The sequence below is a fragment of the Mobula birostris genome, chromosome 4 (assembly GCF_030028105.1).
Source record: "Mobula birostris isolate sMobBir1 chromosome 4, sMobBir1.hap1, whole genome shotgun sequence".
In the NCBI taxonomy this organism is placed as follows: Eukaryota; Metazoa; Chordata; class Chondrichthyes; order Myliobatiformes; family Myliobatidae; genus Mobula; species Mobula birostris.
Window position 1 is genome coordinate 172594172 of NC_092373.1, and position 24375 is coordinate 172618546.

The 24375-nt window shown below is 43.5% G+C and overlaps 1 protein-coding gene across 1 annotated transcript in view; it reads right to left on the reverse strand.

Moving 5' to 3' along the window:
* The window catches only part of tspan5a (tetraspanin 5a), a 106503-nt gene that overhangs the window by 8158 nt on the left and 73970 nt on the right, over window positions 1-24375 (reverse strand). Inside the window, exons 2-6 of the mRNA XM_072254780.1 lie at window positions 20944-20994; window positions 6270-6416; window positions 5612-5782; window positions 3063-3188; window positions 1101-1148 (exon numbers count right to left, since the gene is read on the reverse strand). Of these exons, the coding sequence (XP_072110881.1) occupies window positions 1101-1148; window positions 3063-3188; window positions 5612-5782; window positions 6270-6416; window positions 20944-20994 (543 nt within the window). The remainder of the gene's footprint in view (window positions 1-1100; window positions 1149-3062; window positions 3189-5611; window positions 5783-6269; window positions 6417-20943; window positions 20995-24375) is intronic.

Consider the following 24375-nt stretch of genomic DNA (forward strand, 5'->3'; position numbering starts at 1 on the left):
TCAACTTATGTGGCAAATCTGAGGCATCTGCGGACATGGAACACAAGACCCTTCTGTTCCTCCACACTGTTAAGAACCCTGCCATTGACTTGTACTCTACCTTCAAGTTTGACATTCCAAAATGTATCACTTCACACTTGTCTGGATTGAACTCCATCTGCCATTTCTCAGCCCAGCTCTGCATCCTATCAGGGTACCACTGTAATCCAAGACCAGCTCCGGCACTATCCACAATGCCACCAATGAAGGGAGTGTCATTTTGGGAAGTCAAGTGATGGTAAGACTTGCACAGTGAGCTCTAGGGTTCTATGTTGTGCTGTAGAGCAGACAGATCTCAGAGTAAAGTACACGGTACTTTGACAGCAGCATTGCAGGCAGACAGGTAGGAAAGACAGCTTTCAGCACACAGATCCTCATCAGGCAGAGCTTTGAGTACAGAAGTTAGGAATGTTATTTTGCAGCTGTTGAAGGCACTGGTGAGGTTGGAGCTGGAATACTGTGTTCAGTTTTGATCACCCTGCTATAGGAAAGGTGCCTTTAATCTGGAAAAAGTGCAGGGGAGATTTACGAGGATGTTGCTGGTCTCAAGGAACTGAGTTACTGAGAGCGGATGAGCAGGTTGGAACTTCTTTTCCCCCACTGGAGCACAGGAAAATGAGCAGTAATCTTATAGACGCATAAAATCATGAGAGGATGCAGATAGGGTGAATGCATTCCGCCCCCAGGGATAGGAAATCAAGGACTAGAGGGCGTAGGTTTTAGCTGAAAAGGGAGAGGTTTACTAGGAACCTGAAGGGCAACCTTTTCTGCCAGAGAGTGGTCAGTATGTGGAATGAGGTGCCAGAGGAAGTGATTTAAGCACATACACTAACAACATTTAAAATAATACCTGGACACAGAAATAGGTGGGAAAGGTATATATGGGCCAAACATGGGCAACTAGGATTAGCTTAGATGGGAATCTAGCTTAGCACAGACCAGTTGTGCTAAAGATCCTGTTTTCATACTGGAAGACACACAGAAACCTACAGTGAACTTTAAAGAACCTATTCATCTAGTTTTTTTTTAAGTACTCGATTGTCTCCTTTCTTCACACTCACCTCTTTCGATCTCACATCATACCCACACTGGGTGTTAATGACATCTTCCTAAAGAAAGAAGGTAATGACACAAAACAATTAGCCAATGTTGACATTGTTGGGTAACTTATAGCAGATTCTATCAACCTGTGTGTGCAGACAACAACCTGCAAATCTGCTTGCATCATAACATGAACTCAAATGGTGTTGCACCCAACCAGTGTCACGCACGGTTAATAAACAGTGTATTTCCAACGTGGCCGAGCAGCTCAAGATGCATCCAGTCCAGATGGAGTCTCACTCCCAGCAGACACTGCCCTCAGGATGGCTGTGGCCTGGACGAGGCTATCGCCCACCACCTAGTACTTGCCAAGGTCTGCCAAGGGAGGGAAGGCTGTTTGTCGATATTCATCTCAAGAAGGTGTAGAAAGGGGACTCTAATCTACAGACTGATCCCAGGGACACATACTGAGAGATATAACAACTGCCGCTGGAGGATCGAAGACACACCGGTCTTTCAGTGTGAGATGTCCACATGCAAATCTACGTTCCAGACCGAAGGAGCCACATGCTAAAGAACACACTGAAGCTCAGTGCAGCCCATGCAAAGGCTAGGTGAGGGAGAACTACAAGTCTGAGTCCAATTTCCACTTGACACTGAAGGGCAAGACTCTGTGTAACAGCCTCATAAACACTTCATTGATATATTGTTTAAGGAGGAAACATATGTGGTGCTGATGCATTGTAAGGAAGTGTACTCAATTAATAATACAATGAATGTAGACAGACATGCACTGATTGTATTTACTGTACATATAATGAATAAAGTACATCTGATAAAAAAAACTCAAACTCCATGCCACTGTCCTGAACCAACAGGCCCTGGCTGAGTGGTGATTTAAACCAGCCGCATGGACAGCACAGAAACTGTGGGCTGAAGGGCCTGTTCCCAGGTTGTGCTGCTCCATGCTGGGTCAGTATGAGGGCAGACAGCGATGTCAGAGGACATGCAGCATTCACTGTAACTGGATCTCAAACATGAGCCCGAGGATCAGCAGTGGAGCTTGCAGAAGATGCCTGGAGGTGGGGGGGCATTACAGCCAATGAAATGGAGGCAATTTCTTTTCATCCTGGACTTAGAACTTACTTTGTATTTCCACTTTTCTTATTTCACACCTGTACTGACTGACTGACCTATGTTGAGTCTACCTTTCAACTGGCAAATTTCTGATCTTCTTGATCAATTTGTTTTCATCAGTTTCACTGCTCTGTCTTGCTGTTAAAACTCCTCTTGGCCTTACACAGCCCAGCCCCAAGGGCCTTGCCTCTCTAATCACCACTAGCCCTTCGGTACTCTTCTAATTCCCATCACTCCACCACTGGTGGATATGCCTTCAGATGGCTGGGTCCAAAACTCTGGTATTTCCTTCCTAAACTTCACTATCTTTTACACACCCTTTCATCCTCCCATCCCGTGAGCCCACCTTCAAGACCAAGCAATGCTGAACCCTTAATCTTGCATTTTGCTTGACTGCCTGCCTGTGAGAAAAACCATACAATCATTTATATCAATGCAAGCTGATGCAGTGGATTTGTTTGAAGAATCTGGAGTAATAATCTGCTGGAGGAAGTCAGTAATTTGCAAGGGGAAAGGAATTGTCGTTGTTTCTCTTTGAAATGCTGCAGATATTACTGAAACATTGACATTCCTTCCCCGACCACCCGCTACCAGATGCTGCCCGAGCCATTGAGTTTCTCCAGCCTACCGAGGACAAAGAGGCACTGGTGAGCTTTCTTGGCCACGGTGTCCACATGGTTGGACTAGGACAGACTTATTGGTGATATTCACTCAGAAGAAGTCAAAGCTCTCAACCCTCTTGACCCTCAAACCTCCAGCATTAACAATCTTTTGTGTAAATCTTCAATAACCTCCCTGTTGATTGGAAGGAATGCCTTGCTGCTTAACCCTGGAGAAACCCTTACCGTGGGGTCCTTGGTACAACAGGAGAAGGGCACACCGCAACGTTCCCGACTTGTGTTGCTGTCTGTGCAGTTGAAATAAATGTTTAGGTTCCAGTCGTCGGCGCTGTGAGCACCACAGCATTCCCACTGGGGATGGAAAGAGAAGAGTTGATTATCTTGGCTGCAAACCATCAACTTCACACCAGACACACTGCAGGAAACCCTTCTGTACCTGTAGCATTTCACTTTGCAATCAATGTGTAAGTATAAATCTAAACATGGACAATAGTTTAGAACGCCAGGCCTGGAAAATTACACCTATGAAGAACAACTGGAGCTGCTAGGGTTATTTTCTTTGGAACCGATGAGGCAGTAGAGAGATTGATTGTAGGGTATAAAATTGCAAAGACCTTTCCCCTAGGGCAGCACTTCAGCATAGTCAATAGTGCCATCGCTTTACAGTGCCAACGATCACCGATTCCCACCGCATTCTGTGAGGAACACACATAAAAGTTGCTGGTGAACGCAGCAGGCCAGGCAGCATCTCTAGGAAGAGGTACAGTCAACGTTAGTCCTGACGAAGGGTCTTGGCCTGAAACGTCGACTGTACCTCTTCCTAGAGATGCTGCCTGGCCTGCTGCCTTCACCAGCAACTTTTATGTGTTGCTTGAATTTCCAGCATCTGCAGAATTCCTGTTGTTTGCATCCTGTGAGGAATGAGTATGTTCTCCCTGGGTTTCCTTTGGATGCCCGGTCTCCTCTCACATTCCAAAGACGTACGGGCTAGGGTCAGTAAGTTGTGGACGTGCTACGATGGTGCTAGATGCGTGGCGACACTCGTGAGCCACCCCCAGCACAATCCTCGCTGATTTGATTTGACGCGAATGGTGTATTTCACTGTACGTTCTAATGTTTCAATGCACCCATGACAAATAAAGCTAAAGCAAGTATTTAATTCCTTAGCAGAATGGCCAAAAACAAGAGAAGGTAGATGCATAGATTTAAGTATCTGACAGAAACAATAGAGAGATGATAAGGAAATATTTTTCACCCAGAGGTAGTGGGAGATCGAAGATGCCCACAAGTGGTGATGGTGGTGGAGAGGGACACAATAGGGTCTTTTAAGAAACTTGTGGACAGGTACATGGAGCTTAGAAAAATAGAGGGCTATGGGTAACCTTAGGTGATTTCTAAGTACGTACAAGTTTGGCACAGCATTGTGGGCTGAAGGACCTGTATTGTGCTGTAGGTTTTCTATGTTTCTAAGAGTGAGAGAGGCAGAAACCCTCCCTTCATTAAAACCTAACTTGGTTATATTTGAAAAACTGTGCCCAAACCAGGTTTCGATTAATATGGATGTGACAGGCTGATGCTATAAACATTCTATGATTCCACGATGATGATCAATGCTTATCAAATCACAACAGACACTCAGTGCAGCCTGCTTCCGTCGATCAACAACTGCAGATGATGGAAATCCAAAATCAGATAATGCCAGACACAGTCAGTAGGTCGTGCAGCATCCATGGAGACAGAGAGATCTAATTTCAGATCGACAACTCACTGAAAACAGACAATTAAGAAAACATTTAAATTACAGAGACAAGAAAAGCTGCAACTGTGCCAGATGAGGAATGCCACAGTCACTGGAGATTGGAAATAAAAGGCTTCTTTCTTATTTCATAGTTCCAGCAACCACCTACTTCTGCATTTCCAGCACAGCTTGTTTCTGCGCACCACCCCCATCCTTTCTGTCCTCATTCACCTCTCTTCATTTACAAAAATTAACTTGAAAGCAAATTTCGTGACACGTGCCGGTGATAATAAAGTTGATTTTGTTTCTTTATCTTCTCCAGTTCCAATGAAAGGGTATTGATCTGAAGCATTCAGACAGATCAGCTAAGACTACCAAGCATTCACATTCTCACTTAGACAGCCTGAAGCAGGTCCCTCATAAGAGCACAATGTATTGGACATACATTGGAGAAGAAATAGGCCATTCAGCCCAGAGTCTCATCTGCCATTCCATCATGACTGATTTATTATCCCTCTCAACCCCATTCTTTTGCCTTCTCCTCGTAACCTTTGACACCCTTACTAATCAAGAACCCATCAACCTCGTGCAAGTATGTTCATTTTGCCATTTTCCCAGTTCTGAATCAGTATTTCAGTTTCTCCCTCCACAGATGCTGCCTGTCCTGCTGAGTGTCTATAGTATTTTTTGTTTTTAATCCAGAACTCACTGCCAGAACAATCAATCAATGCCTTCAAAAGGAATTGGACAGGTACCTGAAAGAAAAGAGGGCTATGGGGAAGAGAGGGGAACCAAATTAACAGCTTTCCTCCACTAAGAGCTAGTACAGATGACAGGCCATAAGTCTTCTTCAGTGCAGTGGTATTCTATGATTTAGTATCTGTCATCTCTTCACAATCTAAGCTCCATACCCTTGGTAACATTTTGTGAACGTGGTAAAGTTTTGTGAACAGAAAAGCAGTCCTCTGATTGCCCCTAATAACTAGCCACACTAAGTGGCTCTCATTCAAGACCTTTTCGCTACCCGGTGACTTACATATTCCTGTGTGAAGTCAATGAGGTTCTGCAGATCAATGTCATCTCGATAGGCTCTAATGTTCTTGTTAATAAAAAAGTTGAGCTGATCTCTGATCCAGTCCTTGAAGACAAAAGCCAGCACCCCCGCAGTGAGCTCCAGGAAAAAAATTACGCCGAGGAACACAGAGAACTGTTTCAAAACAAGAGAACAGAGTTAAGGAGACTTCAGACACTGGTGCCTTTTGTATTCATTTAAGTCCTCCCTCACTCTCGTGGACTGGAGCATGTTAATGCAACTGTCTCATAGATCCACTTGCCAAGTCCATTCCTAACCTCTGGACCTCTATGTGAAGATTGCTTGTTCTCCCTGTGTACTGCATCAGTTTCCTCAAGGGCACTCCAGTTCACTCCCACATCCAAAGATGGTTACTGCAAATTACCCCTCAGAATAGTTTACAGGCAAAAGAATCAAAGGGGAGTTGATTAGCATGTGAGTGGGTAGGTTGCGCAGCTTCAGGGAAATGGGGGACATGGAGAAAGTAGTCTGTTTACTTTGGTGCTACAGTATCAAGTTTATACAAAGGATTAAGCCATACCCTCTTTAGCTAGCATGGATTCACGGGACACTCTGGCCTCCTGCTGTGCTGAGAATGCTAATAATGTTATTATTCACTTACAAACTTGAGAAGAAAGGTGTTCTCCCGCAGAGCACCAATACATCCTGCAAATCCCAGAATGAACATCACACCTCCGACAACAAGGAACAGCCAGACTGGATCGAAGCCACCCAAGTCTGTGATGGAGGAAATATTCGACAACACTCCCTGCAAGCCAGCAAACAGATACACAGCTCATCGAGTGTAACACAGTCCAAAAATGACAAGCACAATCTGTCTCATTACATTCCTAGTTTTTGGACCTACCGCTTTGTACACTGGAAAATATAATATTACTGCACAAAAAGAAAAGGCACGTTGGTGCAGCGATTGTGCTGGTGCCTCATTGCTCCTGTGTCCCATGTTTCATCCTGATCTCAGGAATATTCTACTGGGTGGAGCTTGCACGTTCTCCCCGCGACTGCAAGGGTTTCCCCCAGGTGTCTGGTTTCCTCCCACATGTCGGAAGGTCAAATGGCCACTGTATATCACTCCTTGTGTAGATAGGAGACACCAGAAACAAGATGCACAATCAGCGTGTGAAGGTACAGGTTGCAGAGATATAGAGAAGGAATGGAATTGGGGAAAATCTGAATGCAGGTATGGACTCAATGGGAAGAATGGCCTTCTTTGATGTCATAAGAAAATACAACATGAATGCAAGGCATTACCATGTCACATGTACTGAGTTAGTGACAAATTTTGCATGCCATCCAAAGATCACTCGGTATCTAAGTACATCGATGTAGTATAAAAGGAAAAAGAAATCGGACTGTGAATATAGTGAGACAGACAATAAGTTGCAGGGCTGTAAGGAGGTAGACTGTGAGATCAGGAATCCTTCTTGTCATTCTAAGACTATTGAACAGTCCCATAGTACGATAAGAAGGACTCTTGATCTCACAATCTACCTCATTATGGTCTTGCAATTTGCTCTGTCTACACTGCACTTTCTCTGTAACTGTAACACCATGCTCACAGTCTGATTCATTTTTCCTTTTGTACAAGCTCGATGGGGGAGAAACAGACTAGAAGGAGGTCACTTCAGAAGAGATGAGGAGGGATCTGTTTAGCCAGAGGGTGGTAAATCTTTGGAATCATTATAACAGACAGCTGTCATTGAGTATATTTAAAGTGGAGGCTGATAGGTTCTTGATTAGTAAGGGTGTCAAAGGTTACGGGGAGAAGGCAGGAGAATGGGATTGAGGAGGAGAATAAATCAGCCACAATGGAATGGCAGAGCAGACCCAATGGACTGAATGGCCTAATTCTGCTCCTATGTCTCATGGTCTTATGGTCTAAATATACATGATTATTTCCTTTGAGATGATCGGTAAAACTCTAATAATCCGGCATCATTGGGAATTTGGTGGTGTCAAAATGCAGGATTTCAGGATTGGACATTACTCCATATATCTATTTTACTTTTTAACCTGTTACACTTAAGTACAACTTTTCAGTCACCCATTGATTTTAGAAGAAACCTAGTGAATTTCACTTGTGAATTTCAGCTTGTCAGGACAGTCCTGGACACTAGCAGGGGCAAAAGCTTAAGGTGAGCACAGAAAGATTTAAAAGGGACCTTAGCGATTTCCCGCAGTGGGTGATGGGTATACAGAACAAGCTGCCCAAGAAAATGGTTGAGGCAGATGCAAAAATAACATTAAAAAGACACTTGGCACATGCATAGGATAGGCTTTGAGGGATACTGGCCAAACACGAGCAAAATGGACTAGGTTAGGTAGGCAGGTTGGTTATCATGGACAAGTTGGGCCGAAAGACCTGTTTTCATGCTGTACTATTTCATGACAAACATCCCCACATCCCTGACTCCTGGTGTCCCTGGGCCTAACTCACATTCCGTATTCACGGTGCAGAGTAACAGATAATTCTAGACCATAACGATACTCAAGTGACCAGATAGAAAGTTACTGGAGTTTTACAGCACAGTCAGAGTCCGCTCAATGACAGGCCCTGTTTCCGTGATGTTATCCAGACCTTTTTTAATATTTTTATTGATTTCTATGTAGAAAAATACAGAGTCCAAGAGAATACATATTATGAAACAAAAGAAAAAATATAATAATACCAGATACAGTATATTGAATCACATTAACGAATTCTTTACTCTACATTCATATAGATTAATTTGTGTATCAGAATATAAACAGTTTTATATAAAAAAAATCTATAACCCACTACCAAAGTCGAAGCTGTTTGGGAAAAAGAAAACCTTATCAGATAATAAAATATGCTATTAACCAGCTTCTGTACTTTAACAAGAAGTCAAAGATTATGAACATAATTTAAAAACAGTCCCCACAAATTTTGAAAGTCTTGGTTAGATTCAGAAATTGAACAGCGAATCTTTTCTAAATTTAGGCATGCCATCACATCCCGTAACCACTGAGTATGATCAGGTGGAACAGCATCCTTCCATTTAAACAAAAGCGCCCTCCTAGCCATAAGAGAGATAACAGCAAGAATGTGCAGATCAGATGTCTTCAAAATGATATCTTTCCTTCCAACAATACCCAAATAGGGCAGTCAAAGGATTAGGCTTAACATTTACTTTAAAGAGTACAGAAAAGGTTTGGAATACTTCCTTCCACTAATTTCCAAGACTTGGACATGTCCAAAACATATGAATAAATGAAGCTTCTCCATTGTTACACCTATCACAGTAGGGAGATATAGCCATATAAAAATGAGTTAACTTATCCTTGGCCATATAAGCCCTATGAACCACTTTAAATTGTAGGAGGGAAGGATCCAGATCTTTTAAATATGCAGCTTTGAAAAAATACTCATATCACAGTTGCTGGCTGGGAGGGGATTTCTTTGATTAACCACAAAGTCAGTAACTGCAGCCACAGCACATGTAAGTGATTTGCAGTACTTAACTAGCTCAGTGTAATCTCAATCCAACATCAGAAACAAGAACAGGATCAAGTGTACGCCCATTTCACCAGGAGGCAGACAAAGCAGACCAAGGCAATCAGCACTACTCCTTAACATTAGAAACCGTAGTACTGTGAAGGCCTACTCTCCACATACGGCTCCACGAAACCACAGTGTTTAAATGCAATGTTTTCCTATATCAAGTCAAGTCACTTTTTATTGTCATTTCGACCATAACTGCTGGTACAGTACACAGTAAAAACGAGACAATGTTTTTCAGGACCATGGTGCTACATGAAACAATACAAAAACTACGCTGAACTACATAAAACAACAAAAAACTATACTAGACTACAGACCTACCCAGGACTGCATAAAGTGCACAAAATGTGCAGGTATTACAATAAATAATAAACAAGACAATAGGCACAGTAGAGGACAGTAGGTTGGTGTCAGTCCAGGCTCTGGGCATTGAGGAGTCTGATGACTTGGGGGAAGAAACTGTTACATAGTCTGGTCGTGAGAGCCCGAATGCTACAGTGCCTTTTGCCAGGAGGCAGGAGGGAGAAGAGTTTGTATTATGAGGGGTGCGTGGGGTCCTTCATAATGCTGTTTGCTTTGTGGATGTAGCCTGTGGTGTAAATGTCTGTAATGGCAGGAAGAGAGACTCCGATGATCTTCTCAGCTGACCTCACTATCCGCTGCAGGGTCTTGCGATCTCCAAACCAGGCAGTGATGCAGCTGCTCAGGATGCTCTCAATACAACCTCTGTAGAATGTGGTGAGGATCGGAGGCGGGAGATGGACTTTTCTCAGCCTTCACAGAAAGTAGAGACACCGCTGGGCTTTCTTTGCTATGGAGCTGGTGTTGAGGGACCAGGTGAGATTCTCCACCAGATGAACACCAAGAAATTTGGTGCTCTTAACAAACTCTACGGAGGAGTCGTCGATGTTCAGCGGAGAGTGGTCGCTCCGTGTCCTCCTGAAGTCAACAACCATCTCTTTTGTTTTGTTCACATTCAGAGACAGGTTGTTGGCTCTGCACCAGTCCGTTAGCCACTGCACCTCCTCTCTGCATGCTGACTCATCGTTCTTGCTGATGAGACCCACCACGGTCGTGTCATCGGCGAACTTGATGATGTGGTTCGAGCTGTGTGTTGCAGCACATTCGTGGGTCAGCAGAGCGAACAGCAGTGCACTGAGAACACAGCCCTGGGGGGCCCCCGTGCTCAGTGTGATGGTGTTGGAGATGCTGCTTCCAATCCGGACTGACTGAGGTCTCCCAGTCAGGAAGTCTAGGATCCAGTTGTAGAGGGAGGTGTTCAAGCCCAGCAGGCTCAGTTTTCCAATCAGTTTCTGAGGATTGATTGCGTTGAATGCTGAACTGAAGTCTATCAACAGCATTCGAATGTACGTGTCTTCTTTGTCCAGGTGGGTTAGGGCCAGGTGGAGGGTGATGGCAATGGCATCGTCATATATACAGTATATATGAAAGTTATTGACTACAAAAGAATTATGAATGCATATTTTGAACGTCATAAATCAATGTGGACAATAAATGTTGATAACCCGACTATAAGCAAGAGCTAGCCCTCCACATGCAGTCGAGTTTGGGCCGAGGGTATCATTCATTCATAAACACACACACTTGCTTCTCCTCAATGCCTACTAGGTGTCAGCTTCCTGGCAATCTTTGACAGCCACTGGAATCCGAAAGGAGGTGGGGGAGAGGGGGGAGGGGAGAGGAGGGTTGGTGTGTGCAAGGGGAAGTGATACCCAAGAAAGAGAAAGTTAGAGTGCATTGCTGTAAAGCTGGAGTCTCACAGTGCCAGGTTCATAAGACCATAAGACATAGGAGCAGAATAAAGCCATTTGACCCCTCGAGTCTGCTCTGCATTCCAACATGGCTGATTTGTTTTCCCTCTCAACCCCATTCTTCTGCCTTCTCCCCATAACCCTTGGCGGCCTTACTAATTGAGAATCCGTCAACCTCCACTTTAAATATGCCCAATGACTTGGCCTCCATAGCTGTCTGTGGTAAATAATTCCACAGTTTCACCATCCCCAGGCTAATGAAATTTCTCCTCATCTCTATTTTAAATGGATGTCTCTCTACTCTGAGGCTGTGCCCCTTGGTCCTAGACTCTACCTCACTAGAGGTTTCAATGAGATTCCCCTTCATCCTTTTAAACTCCATGAGTACAGACCCAGAGCCATCAAACACTCCTCATATGTTAACCCTTTCATTCACAGACTCATTCTCGTGAACTTCCTGTGGACCCAGCACATCTTTTCTTCGATAAGGGGCCCAAAACTGCTTGGAAGTCAGAAAAACAACCAGCATAATGAAAGACCCTGCCAACCCTGAGCATTCCACAGGATCGGGCAGAAGGTGCAACAGATTGAAAGTATGTAGCATCTGGCTTAAGAAGAGCTTCTATCCAACTGTTGCAAGACGAGTAAATGGTTCCTGAGTACAGTACAATATGTTGGACTCCTAACATTACAATCTACCTCGTTATGACCTTGCAACTTATTATCTACCTGCACTATACTTCCTCTGTAACTGTAACACCCTATTCTGCATTCTGTTATTGTTTTCCCTTGTACTACAGTACTGAGCAAAAGTCTTAGGCACCCTAGCGATATACTGTATATGTGCCCAAGACTTCAGCACAATATTGTACTTCCATTCACTGTTCTAAGGAAATAATCTGTATGGACTGCATGCAAGGCAAATTTTTCACTACCTTAGTACGTGGCAATAATAACCCAATCAATAAAATTCAGGTTATGTTTCACTCATTGCAAAAAAAAGTTAATTCAGTAAAATGCAAAGGCTGCTGATCCCAGAATGTGTTCACAAGCCCTGCTTCGGACTGAGTGCGCGACCCCCAAGTGGGAGACAGAGTTCGTGACATATACTTGTTGAAATTATCCAAATGATTATTAATGTCTCAGTTATTATCCCATCTACTTCCTCCCACTTCTCTACACAACGCTACAACGAACTTCTGTGTTCGTTGTTTTGTATCTGTTGGGGAACTATGAGGGACAAAGTGAAGTGTGCATTGACTATTCATTAAATAACACCACTAATTACTGGGGGCTGCTAATAAATTCCCGAAGTTCAAGTTCCAGTTTAGAACATAGAACATACTGAGTAGAAGAACAGGAGGGGCTTAAACAATTTCCATTCAAAATAACCCTTGAGAAGTTTACTTACCTTGGAATTGTAATAACCAAAAAAAGTATAGTTCTCCATTTGAAGCAAATTTTATCCCTCTAATTGAAAAGATTAAAAAGAAAATACAATTTTGGAAGACATTCCCAATTTCTTTAGTGAGTACAGTAAATGCAGTCAAGATGATCTTTCTTCCCCAACTGCTCTATCTATTTCAGAACCTGCCCCTCTATCTTACCAAAAACTTTTTTAAAGGATTAGATTCAATAATTCTACCTTTTATATGGAATTATAAAGCCCATCGAACTAGGAAAGAACATCTCTGCAAGAATAAGACTAGTGGGGGCTAGCACTACCCAACTTTATTTTTTTTATTACTGAGCTGCTAACGTTAATCATATAGCATACTGGATAGATGATACAGTTGTACTTCCCAGATGGTTGCAGATGGAGTGTGAGGATTGCCTACCATATTCCATAGGGGCAATCATTATGTCCCCTATTTGGTTAAATAAAGCCTGGTACAGAGGCAGTCCCACTATCCATAGCACCATATAGATGTGGAGACAAATGAGGAAGCATTTGAAACTCAGAACATTTATCAGCGAACTCCCCTTTTATCCTCTCGTGTATAGATGGGGCCTTTGATGCATGACGAGAATTAGGGATACGCAGCGTTGGAGACTTATGCATACAAGGGATGTTTGCGTCATTTTGGGCAGCTCCAGGACAAATTCGGATTGCAAGAGTCATTTTTTCAGGTATCTCCAGCTAAGACACCATATAAGATCACATCTTTCTGGTTTTGAGACAGCAGAACCTGATAAATTAGACAATCATTTAAGATCCTGTTTAGGGACAGAACACATCATTGCCTATCTGTATGATGCCATACAAAACAATTGCCATACAACAATGGATAATATTAAAAAAGAGTGGGAAAAGGAGTTGGGTACAGAGATAGAGGATATGGAATGAGGCTTTGGAGTATGTTAACTCCTGTTCCATCAATGCCAGGCATTGTTTAATACAATTTAAAATCCTACATAGACTACATTACTCAAAAGTAAGGATTCATAAAATATTCCCAGAGGCGTCCCCAATGTGTGAGAAATGCAAGTCCTCAGAGGGAAATTTGTTACATAGTTATGCTTTATGTCCCAGGATACGAGAGTATTGGAAGCAAATATTTGAGGTCCTATCAAAGATACTAAAGGTTCAGATAATACCGGACCCCATTTTAATAACTTTTGGAACTTCTGCAAGGTGAAATAAATTCCAGGCTACCCAGCAACAACTCCTGTCCTATGGCATACTTAATGGAAAGAAACTCATACTGATGTTCTGGAAAAAGGAGGGAACTCCATCACTCTGACAATGGCTGGCTGCATTAATGGATACTCTGCATCTAGAGAGGACAAGATACATTATCAAGGACAGACTCAAGGAATTTGAAAAAATCTGGCAACCATTACTGTTGTATTTAGAAGAGACTGACAGCTGAACTAAGTGTGGGGGGGCGGTAGGACCTAAAGAGCACATACAGGAGGGGTGAGGGGAGGGTAGGGCTGGGAAGGGGAAAGGAGATGGGGTGATAGGGTTTCCTTTTCTTTTTGCTTGTTTACTATACATGCATTCATTTGACTTTCATCATGTTGTTACAAGAAAGAAAAGAAAAAAGAAGCATTGTACTTTAGGACATTGTCGGTTGTGGTTAAGCTGATGTTGCTTCACAATAAAAACATTTGAAAACAAGAATATAGAACATAGAAATCTACAGCACATTACAGGCTCTTCAGCCCACAATGTTGTGCTGACCATGTAACCTATTCTAGAAACTGCCAAGAATTTCCCTACCGCATAGCCATCTATTTTCCTACATTCCACGTACCAATTGTGATTCAACAATACACATGTACACAGCCAAATGAATCAGCATTCCTCTGCGGCCAATTTGCAAAACTTAGTACCCACAGTCACACACAGCACAAAGCAGAGCATAACCAATTACTATAGTAGAAAAACATGCAGTCACAAAAAAATAAAGCCCAGTTCCTGGCCTGAAGATTGATGGTGCATGGGATGTTGTCCTGTAGCCATGTTTCTACAAGAGCAAGCACACAACAGTTCCTCATTATGTGTCGGTGCAGATGAAGCCTAACACAATCCAGCTTGCTTTCTGGGAGTGAAAATCAGAGAGAAGCACTGATTCCAACCCAGCACGGATTCCAACACACCTGCCGCACCTCTGCTCTCTCCCACCCCGCCTTCAGCATCCCCTCCCCGGGCAGATTCAACAGGCAACGTCTACACAACAACCGTGCCCACGAAGCGTCGCCGCTGTCAGTATCACCAATGAACCGAACTTGCAGTATTCTACAGTACCAAAGTCCAAAATGGCCTTGCGTTCATAAGAAAAACATCCAAGACAATCATATGCACCGTTTATTTGACCACGGACTACCTCTGACACCTTCCTCCCCAGGTAGCAGTAGCAGGCGATGACATGGTACACAACTAGCCGATGCTCTGCTCACCACTATCCAGCAACTTGCTAGTGGAAAGAGACCAATGCAGGACCGTATGGCTCCCATATGGCCCAGGAGAACAGTCATTTGGCCCACAGTCCATATTAGCCCATTACAAGCAAAACCAAAAGCAGCTGCCTTACACTGATGTAATCATGTCAGACGCTGTCTCACAATGTAGCACAACTCAATGACGGTGTTTGTGAATTATGTAGAACAGTTTCTATTATGAACAATATGTGTCATCTGTCACTCATTACATTACGCTACACCACCCCCAGAACTGACCAAAACTAGCACTGAGAATCTGTCTGGAGCCTGTACAAGTGCATGGCTCGGCACATATGTGATTAGTTGGAGTAGCAGCAGGTGGATCTGGCACATCCAAAGATCTGCTGACTTGCACAGGGTCATGTCATGATGCAGAGGGTATGGTAGTGGAGCCATCCAGGTCTTGGTGGGCCGGATTAAGATGATCTACAGAAATACATTCAGGTTTATCCTTCCTATCTACAATAAAAGTCATTTCTCCCCATTCCAAAACCTGGAACAGGATATCATAAGGGGGCTTAAGGAGATGTTGATGTGCATCACGGCGGACAAAAACGAACAAGATAGAACGTAGGTCAACTGGAACCCACGAGTGATATACCCCATGATGGGAGGTAGGAGTAGGTATAAAAGAACTGAGTTTACTGAGGAGGACAAAACACTGCTGAGGCACCCAGCAGACAGCTGTAGTGTCAGGAATAAAATAACCTGGCCTCAGCTGTAGAGGACTGCAGGTCCTCTTTTGGGGCTTCTCTGGGACACAGTAGGACCCAAGGAAGACCGTTGTACCAACACCTGTCTGTCGGGGAGGCCCTCAGAGTGGTGAAACCAGAACCACAGGCCATTGGACAGTGGGCGATAGGGCATGGTGCAATGCAATTTAATACCGAGGTTCTGGGCCAATGCGGCCCAGAGGTCCGACATGAACTGGGGACTGCGATCGGAAGAAACACGAGATAGGGTACTGAACCGAGCAACCCGGGTGTTAGGTAAACACCTGAGCCACGTCCAGAGACGTCATCGATGCTAGAGGGACAATCTCTGGTCACCTGGTGGTACAGTTCACCATGGTGAGGAGATGCGTGAAACTCCGGCGGGGGGTAAGAGGACCAACTAGGACCAGATTTACATGGTCAACCATCATTCTGATACCTCAAAAGGTACATATTGTGCCTGAACGTGACATTAACTTTCACCTGCTGACACAGGCTGCACTCCAGTCTCGCACATCCTTCCCAAGGCCGTGCCACACGAACTTTAAAGCAACCATTTTTTGAAAATCCTCCCACCTGGATGTGAGAGACCATGAATGGAGTTAGAAATCAGTATGCCTCCAGCTTGCAGGCACTATGGGGCGAGAGTAAAAGGCTGAGACAATGCACAGGAGGAAAACCCCTGTGTCTCTGAACTTAACGTGGGCCAACCACGGGCCTGTGACTGCTGTCCGGTAAGCCTGGAGCTCTGTGTCGGTAGCTTGGTCAGTTCCCATGTCGGCATACTCAACTTCGATGGGTATGGCATTGACGGCAAGCTTTGAGAGGCAATCAGCCCCAGCATTACTCTTCCCTTCGATGTGCTGTGTATAAGTCATGAATTCCGAAATGTAAACCAAGTGGCATTCCTGCCATGTAGACCAGGGGTCTAACAATTTGGTCAATGAATGTTATGAAATGGCAACCCCCAGTAGGAACTGAAAAAGGCGGACAGCCAGATAGAGACAGAGAAGCTTGTGGTCACATACCTTCTCCTTCTTCGTGGAGGTGGGGGGAACTACCAGCTGAAGAAAGCAAGTGGCTGCCACACGCCTCCAACCAAATGTTCGTGCGCAGCACCCGGAGCATATCCTGAGGCATCAGTAGTGATGGCTATAGGGACATTGGGAAGTGGATGTACCAGTAGGGTCACGTTCAAAAGAGATTTTCTGTCACCAAATACTCTGACCATGTCTGCTGGCCACTCGAGCATGTAATTAATGGCACTGCCTTTAACAGCACCCTACAAGAACAGCATAAGCTCAGCAGCTTGCAGAATGAAACGGTGATAGAAATTCACAATGCCTAAAAACTATTTCAGTGTTTTGGTACTGCGGGGCAGTGGGAAGTCCATACTAGTGGCAGCTTTTGATGGCAGAGTTGTCACACCTTTGGCAGATATGCGGTGGCCACGAAGTCTATAGTGGACAACCTGAACTGGCATTTGTGAAATTAACAACACAATTACAGTGTTTGTCAATCATGCAGAACAGTTTCTATTATGAACAATAATCGCCATCTGTCACCATTTATATTAACCTACAAATTTATACAATTTTTCAATGAAAGAAATGGGTGGTCAGGGGTGTTAGGGTGGGCAATCCACAGGCAACCAAGATTATGGAGCAGTGCTTATTCAAGAGGCATAAAGGCTGAGTCATAAACATTACAGGACATGAATCACTCCAGAATCAGGTTTATCATCACTGACTTACACTCAGTGGCCACTTTATTAGGTACACCTGTACACCTGCTCGTTAATGCAAATATCTAATCAGCCAATTATGTGGCAGCAACTCAATATATAAAACCATGCAGACATGCTGAAGCAGTTCAGTTGTTGTTCAGACCAAACATCGGAAAGGGGGATAAAATGTGGCCCAGGGAACTTTGACCACGGAATGATTGTTTGCACCAGAGTGGTTTGAGTAGCTGCTGGTCTCCTGGGATTTTCACACACAAAAATCTCTAGCGTTTACAGAGAATGGCGTGAAAAACAAAACAAAAAAGAGCGGCAGTTCTATGGGTGTGAGAGAAGTGAGAGGAGAATGGTCAGACTGGTTCATGCTGACAGGAAGGGTACAGTAACTCAAATAATCATGCATTACCACAGTGGCGTGGAGAAGAGCATCTCCAAATTCACACGTCAAACCTTGAAGTGGATGGGCTACAGCTGCAGAGGCCCACCTCCTGTACGTAATAAGGTGGCCTCGAGGTGTATGTTCTGAAATTTGTTGTTTTGTTGCAGCAGTACAGTGCAAGACAAAAAAATAGTTTTTGTGTTACTCAAAAAAATAAATGATGTACTAGTGGAACAGCAAGGTAGTGTTCGTTGACTGACGGGAGAGACAAAATGAATTTCCCTCATGTTTCGATTGTTACATACATAGTCATAGTCATAATCATACTTTATTGATCCCGGGGGAAATTGGTTTTCATTACAGTTGCACCATAAATAATAAATAGTAATAAAACCATAAATAATTAAATAGTAATATGTAAATTATGCCAGGAAATAAGTCCAGGACCAGCCTATTGGCTTAGGGTGTCTGACCCTCCAAGGGAGGAGTTGTAAAGTTTGATGGCCACAGGCAGGAATGACTTCCTATGACGCTCTGTGTTGCATCTCGGTAGAATGAGTCTCTGGCTGAATGTACTCCTGTGCCCACTCAGTACATTATGTAGTGGATGGGAGACATTGTCCAAGATGGCATGCAACTTGGACAGCATCCTCTTTTCAGACACCACCGTGAGAGAGTCCAGTTCCATCCCCACAACATTACTGGCCTTACAAATGAGTTTGTTGATTCTGTTGGTGTCTGCTACCCTCAGCCTGCTGCCCCAGCACACAACAGCAAACATGATCGCACTGGCCACCACAGACTCGTAGAACATCCTCAGCATCATCCAGCAGATGTTAAAGGACCTCAGTCTCCTCAGGAAATAGAGACGGCTCTGACCCTTCTTGTAGACAGCCTCAGTGTTCTTTGACCAGTCCAGTTTATTGTCAATTCAGATCCCCAGGTATTTGTAATCTTCCACCATGTCCACACTGACCCCCTGGATGGAAACAGGGGTCACCGATACCTTAGCTCTCCTCAGGTCTACCACCAGCTCCTTAGTCTTTTTTACATTAAGCTGCAGATAATTCTGCTCTCACCATGTGCCTGTCTTATCAGGCTGATCCATACCTCATGGATATCTTGTGACTGTCTTATCAGGATGATGTAATGGTCTTTTGGAGGTCACATGATGTGATTTTCCCACCTATGTGAGGTCACGTGATGTCATGTTCACCATGGGTATAAAATGAGACCCCTGGGGTGATGCAGTTGGTTTTCCAGTTAGAACGTTAGCCAGAGACTCCGCTCCGTTGCGTATTTGCCTTATGGCGCAGTTTCAATTTAAAACTGAGTTTTACATTCTCTTGTAAGGTACAAAAGTGCTGGACCAGCAGTTTAACCAATTTCTGCCAGGTTTGTTGATGTATTTTTTCAGTAGTATTGGAGAGTGAAGACAGGAACCTGAAGAAGTCGTTTGATGGTAGAAAGGCGCGACCATTATTGAATTCGTTCAAGAAAGAGTGATCTGCATGAGAAAGCTTCTGCTAAAAGTGGCAGAAAAGGCTGTGCAGGATCTAGTATCTAGAGGGAAGGTCAGTGCCTTTAAACTGTTTTATTTCTGTCGTCGTGAATCCTGCGAACAAGGCAGGATCCGGCTGGGACTGGCGTGACGTTGTGTCTTCGAGGAATTCTTTACTTCAGGAAAGTCTCTCCTAATTGACTGTATAAACCTCTTGGACTTCCGAATTTACCATTCTAAGAACTGTGTTTGAATTTACCGCTTTAAGAACTGTTTTCGCATTTATCACTTTAAGAACTAGTACTGAGTGGCAGTTTGTTAAATGGCCGCATAGCAGTTTACTTCCGGTTAAGATTTTTGTTTGTTTTTTTTATATATTGAGCAGAGTTTAATAAATGTTTGATTGTTTTTATAAAACCTGACTCAATTCAATTCTATATTCATTGTTGCCGGCCACGTGACACAATATAATGTGATTAATAAGTAAATCTAATCAAATCTAAGAAGCTGGACCTATAACGTTTAATATTGGTCTTCAAGTTCCTGTACCACCCCACCCCCCATGGTAGTAATGAGAAGAGGGCATGCCTCAGGTGGTGATGGCCCTTAATGAGGGAATGCTGCCTAAATTGGAAGCTCCAATGCCCTGAATGCAAAATCCTACAAAAAGTAGTGGATATGGCCCAGTCCATCACCGGTACAGCCCTCACCACCACTGACCACATCTACGAGGAGTGCTGTCACAGGAAAAGCAGCTTCCATCATCACGGACCCCCCCCCCCCCAAACACCCAGGTCATGCTTTCTTCTCACTGTTGCCATCAGGAAGGTGGTACAGGAGCCTTAGGACCCACACCACTAGGTTCAGGAACAGTTATTACCCCTCAACCCTTTGAACAAGAGGAGATAACATCACTTGCCCTATCAATGAACTATTCCCACAGCCTACGGACTCATTTTCAAGGACTCTTCATCTCATACTCCTGATATTTATTATTTATTTATTATTATTATTATTATTTTCTCTTTTGTACTTCCATATTGGTTGTTTGTCTACCCTGTTCTCACTGCAGTCTTTTATTTATTCTATTGTGGTTCTTGGATTTACTGTGTATACCCGCAAGAAAATAAATCTCAGGATTGTATATGGTGACTTTGATAATAGATTTACATCATACTTTGCCTTCTCGAGGCATAGGCTTATGAAGATGTCCTTGGTTGTCTGGGAGGCTTGTGCTGGAGCTGGCACTTGGAGGACTCTGGGCATAGGGACAAGGCAAATCATTGGGCATGCATTGTGGGACACAAAGATATTGGCAGGTGAATCAGAGATGTTAGTGTTGGATATCCATTGGGAGATGGGGGTTGTTGGGGAGGGTGGAGTTGATATAATGTGCTGTTGTTGAAGAACATCATACCTTGGAGGTCTCCAAGTTCAAAGCTGAAGGAGAAGGGAAAAAGTGATGCTTGCCTCTGGTCAACAGTGGGCATCCCCCCAGTGCAACGTGGCCAAAGAACCAAAATGTCCTTGAGGACAGAGCAACAGAAACATCCTTTCTCCTTGCAGTTCCAACAAAGTAACTCCTTCTCCCTCTTTTCACCCACTTTCTCCTTTAAGCATTAATTATTGAAGGAACAGCTCTTATGTACAGAGCAGGGCATCTTCTTGTATTCATTTTGTGTGATCAGTGACTCTTACCTTCTCATTCCACGCCCACAGTCCGACTCCGAGAAAGGCCACTCCCAAAAACTGGAAAACAAGAAGGAAAGTAGTTAGTCCTTTAAATATAGTGGCTTTATTACCATCTTTAGATGCACAGAGACATCATCATCATAGCATGAGAAAAAGCCCTTTGACTCATCTTGTCCATACCAGATGTCTACTTGTGCTTTTCTATCCATGAACTTTTCCAAATGTCTTTTAAATGTTGTAATTTTATCTGTCTCTACCACTTCCTCTGGCAGCTCATTCCATCTACCCCTCTGAGAAATTTGCTTCTCAGATCCATTTCTAAGTCTTTCCTCTCTCACCTTAAACCTAGACCTTCTAGCTTTAGATTCCCCTACCCTGGGATAAAGATTGTGACTACTGACCCTATCTATGCTCCTTATGATTTTATAAGGTCACTGCTCAGTCTCCTTTGCTCCAGGCAAAACAGTCCCGGCCCTTCCAGTAACTCAAGCCCTTCAGTCCCAGCAACATCTTTCTGAATACTTTTTGCATCCTACCAAGCTTAATCACATCCTCCCTGTAGCATGGTGACCAGAACTGTACACAATACTCCAAGTGCAGTTTTGCCGATGTCCCAAGCAGCTATAACATGACATCCCAACTCGTGTGTTCCTTGCCTCAACTGATGAAGCCAAGCATCTTAACCACCTTGTCTACCTACGTCACCACTTTGGGGAAACTACGTACTTTCCCCTGGCGTCACACTGTTCAACAACACCCACCGGTGTCCTGTCATTCACTGTGTACGATGTGCCCTGATTTAACTTCATACGCATCACTTTACGCTTGCTGAGTCAAATTCCATCTGCCATTTCTTGGCCCGTTTGCCCAGATTACTAGTAACTTCTGGTGAATTTTAGCAATGAGCTCCTTCCTGTGTGTACTTTAGTTATGGGATTTTTTATGTTATAAAAAATATTCGTTTTTGAAGCTGCTTCCTCCCACTTATGATTTTGTAAGATTTTACAGAGGTTGATGTAATCTTTACTCTTTAATGTTTATTTGGGCACATGATTCAGAAACAATTAGGCAATTTTATCATCAGGGAGGATGCCTTTTGAGTCATTGTGGTTGCGATGGCTGCTCAGAGTAAATAAATGAGAACAATGAAGCAGCTGAGAGATGATGAGAACGATGAACTGAGCCCACACAGCTCGTTGAGCTGTTCTGCCGATCAATAACCTTGTGGCCGATGAGCTACCCTGTTCACTTGCACTCACAACTGTAGATCCTTTGAAGTCTAGAAACCTAACAAGCTCAGCCTTATATGCAATCACAAGGAAGGCACGCTAGTGCTTTCTTAGGAGATTAAAGAGGTTCAGCTTTAAATTGCACACTCTAACAAACTTCTACAGCTTGCATCCTAATCTGGTACAACAATTCGAATGTTCAGGAATGTAAGAAGCTTCACAAACCTCCTCACCAGCAAAAGTATCTGCATCCATTAAAGATTCACACCATCTGGGCCATGCCATTTTCTCGCAGTTATCATCAGGCAGGAGATACAGAAAGTTTAAATTACACACTACTTGGCTCAAAACCAGCTAATTTCCTTCAGTCATTCATTTCTTGAACCAACCAGCACAACCTTAATCACCAGTTTGATCAATTTGCACAAAAATAGACTTATAATTTTTCTAATTGTTCCTTGTAGAGAAATTTATATACAATTCATGTCTAACCCTCTCACCGTGGCTCATAATAAACCAGGCTTTTTAGCTAACTCTGGCAACCAGCCACATGGCTCTCATTGCATGGGTAACGATGAGAAGGCCACCTTCGATAAACAACACAGGTCTAAGGTTTGTATGATTCGGGTTCAACCCAACCGGAAAGTTGGAATATTCCATTGAGGGAATGGAAATCGTGGTGAATGCTATACAAATTCTGCCCCATGCAAAGTTACCGTTCGCCAGGACCTTACACTGGCATAAAATTAAAGAGGAAGTATATTTACAGATATTTCAACTTTAACAAACAGTTAGTAGAAAAAGAAAAAGGGCCCATTACAGTTAAACCAGTCTAAATGTGCACATAAACATTGTAGCTCATTTCTGGATAGTTGGATGCTTTGCCTTAATTGGTCACACACTGAACCCACGTTCTGTGTGACGGACACCAGCCACAGTTCAAACTTCCCCTGAAGACCGTTATGAATGAACTGGCTAACTCATAAGTATTGGCACTTCCTCCTTAGAACCATTCATCTGCAGAAAGCATGTCTTCCAACAGAGTCTCTCCCTTGGGCAGGGTTCTGGCATCATCTTCCCTTGTGCTTTTCTTCACACCCCCTTCCACTACCAGCCCCTGCCAGCAAAAGACCCAAAGCCAACCCACTGTCTCCTAGAAATCTGATGCCGCTGAGCTCTCTCAAATGGTTCATGGCATCCCACTGGACAGCATGTTATCAAGACAAACCCAACTGGCTGGCGCAAAATTCCTAAACTGGGCAAACGGTTCCTTATCTCAATACTGAACTGTGAAGCTTAATTAACAGAACACGCTGCGTTTTACAGAAAACTGCAGAAAATGAAACACTTAACAGAACAACAATAATAATCCAATAAAAACACGTTCTTAACCAGGGCTTACATGTTTTTTGTGAATGTTGCTTATAAAATGCTACATACCAGTGATAATGCTGCAAGTATTTTACTGTACACACGCACTTGTTCATATGGCAATAAACTCAACTCACTTTAATTTAGTCAATGGACAAGTCCACAGCTGTTTAGAGTGTAGGATTTTAAAGACTTGCAGCCCTCTGCGTAAAGTAGTTTATTCTCAACTCAGTAATAAACTGTTGAACCCCTAATTTGAGGTAATAACCATTGGCGCTGGGAGAAAGATTTTTTCTTATCTTCATTAAATCCCTTAAGAATTTATGTTTCATGGAAGATTGGACACCTCCTTTGCCTCCATTTGTGGCTTTGCCCCTCGCGATTTCTGAGAACTCCTCCAGTCCCACAAACACCAAGAGCTCAGTGTTCATCCAGTTCCAACTTCCTGAGCATTCCCAGTTTCCAACAATCCAACAACCTATAGTCGTCCCTTCTACAGATGAACATCATGCTCTATAGTTCTCTCCCAAATCTGTCTCCTCCTTTCTTCCCTATATCTTAGCTCTTCCACCAAGGATCTGTTTGTCTTCAAGTTCAATCTTACACATATCACAACCTAGAGGACCACTTGTCCTTTGAGGTCCATGTCAGCTCCAAGCACAACCATCCCATCTCTGCTTCCTTCTTTCTGTGAATCCCTGCAACTTATTGGTGTTGGTTTGTTATTGCCACATGTACCAAGGTCCAGTGAAAAGCTTTTGTTTGCATTGCCAACCAGTTCAGATCATTGCATACACAAGTATGTTGTGATAGTAAAAAGAAAAACAGAATGCAGACT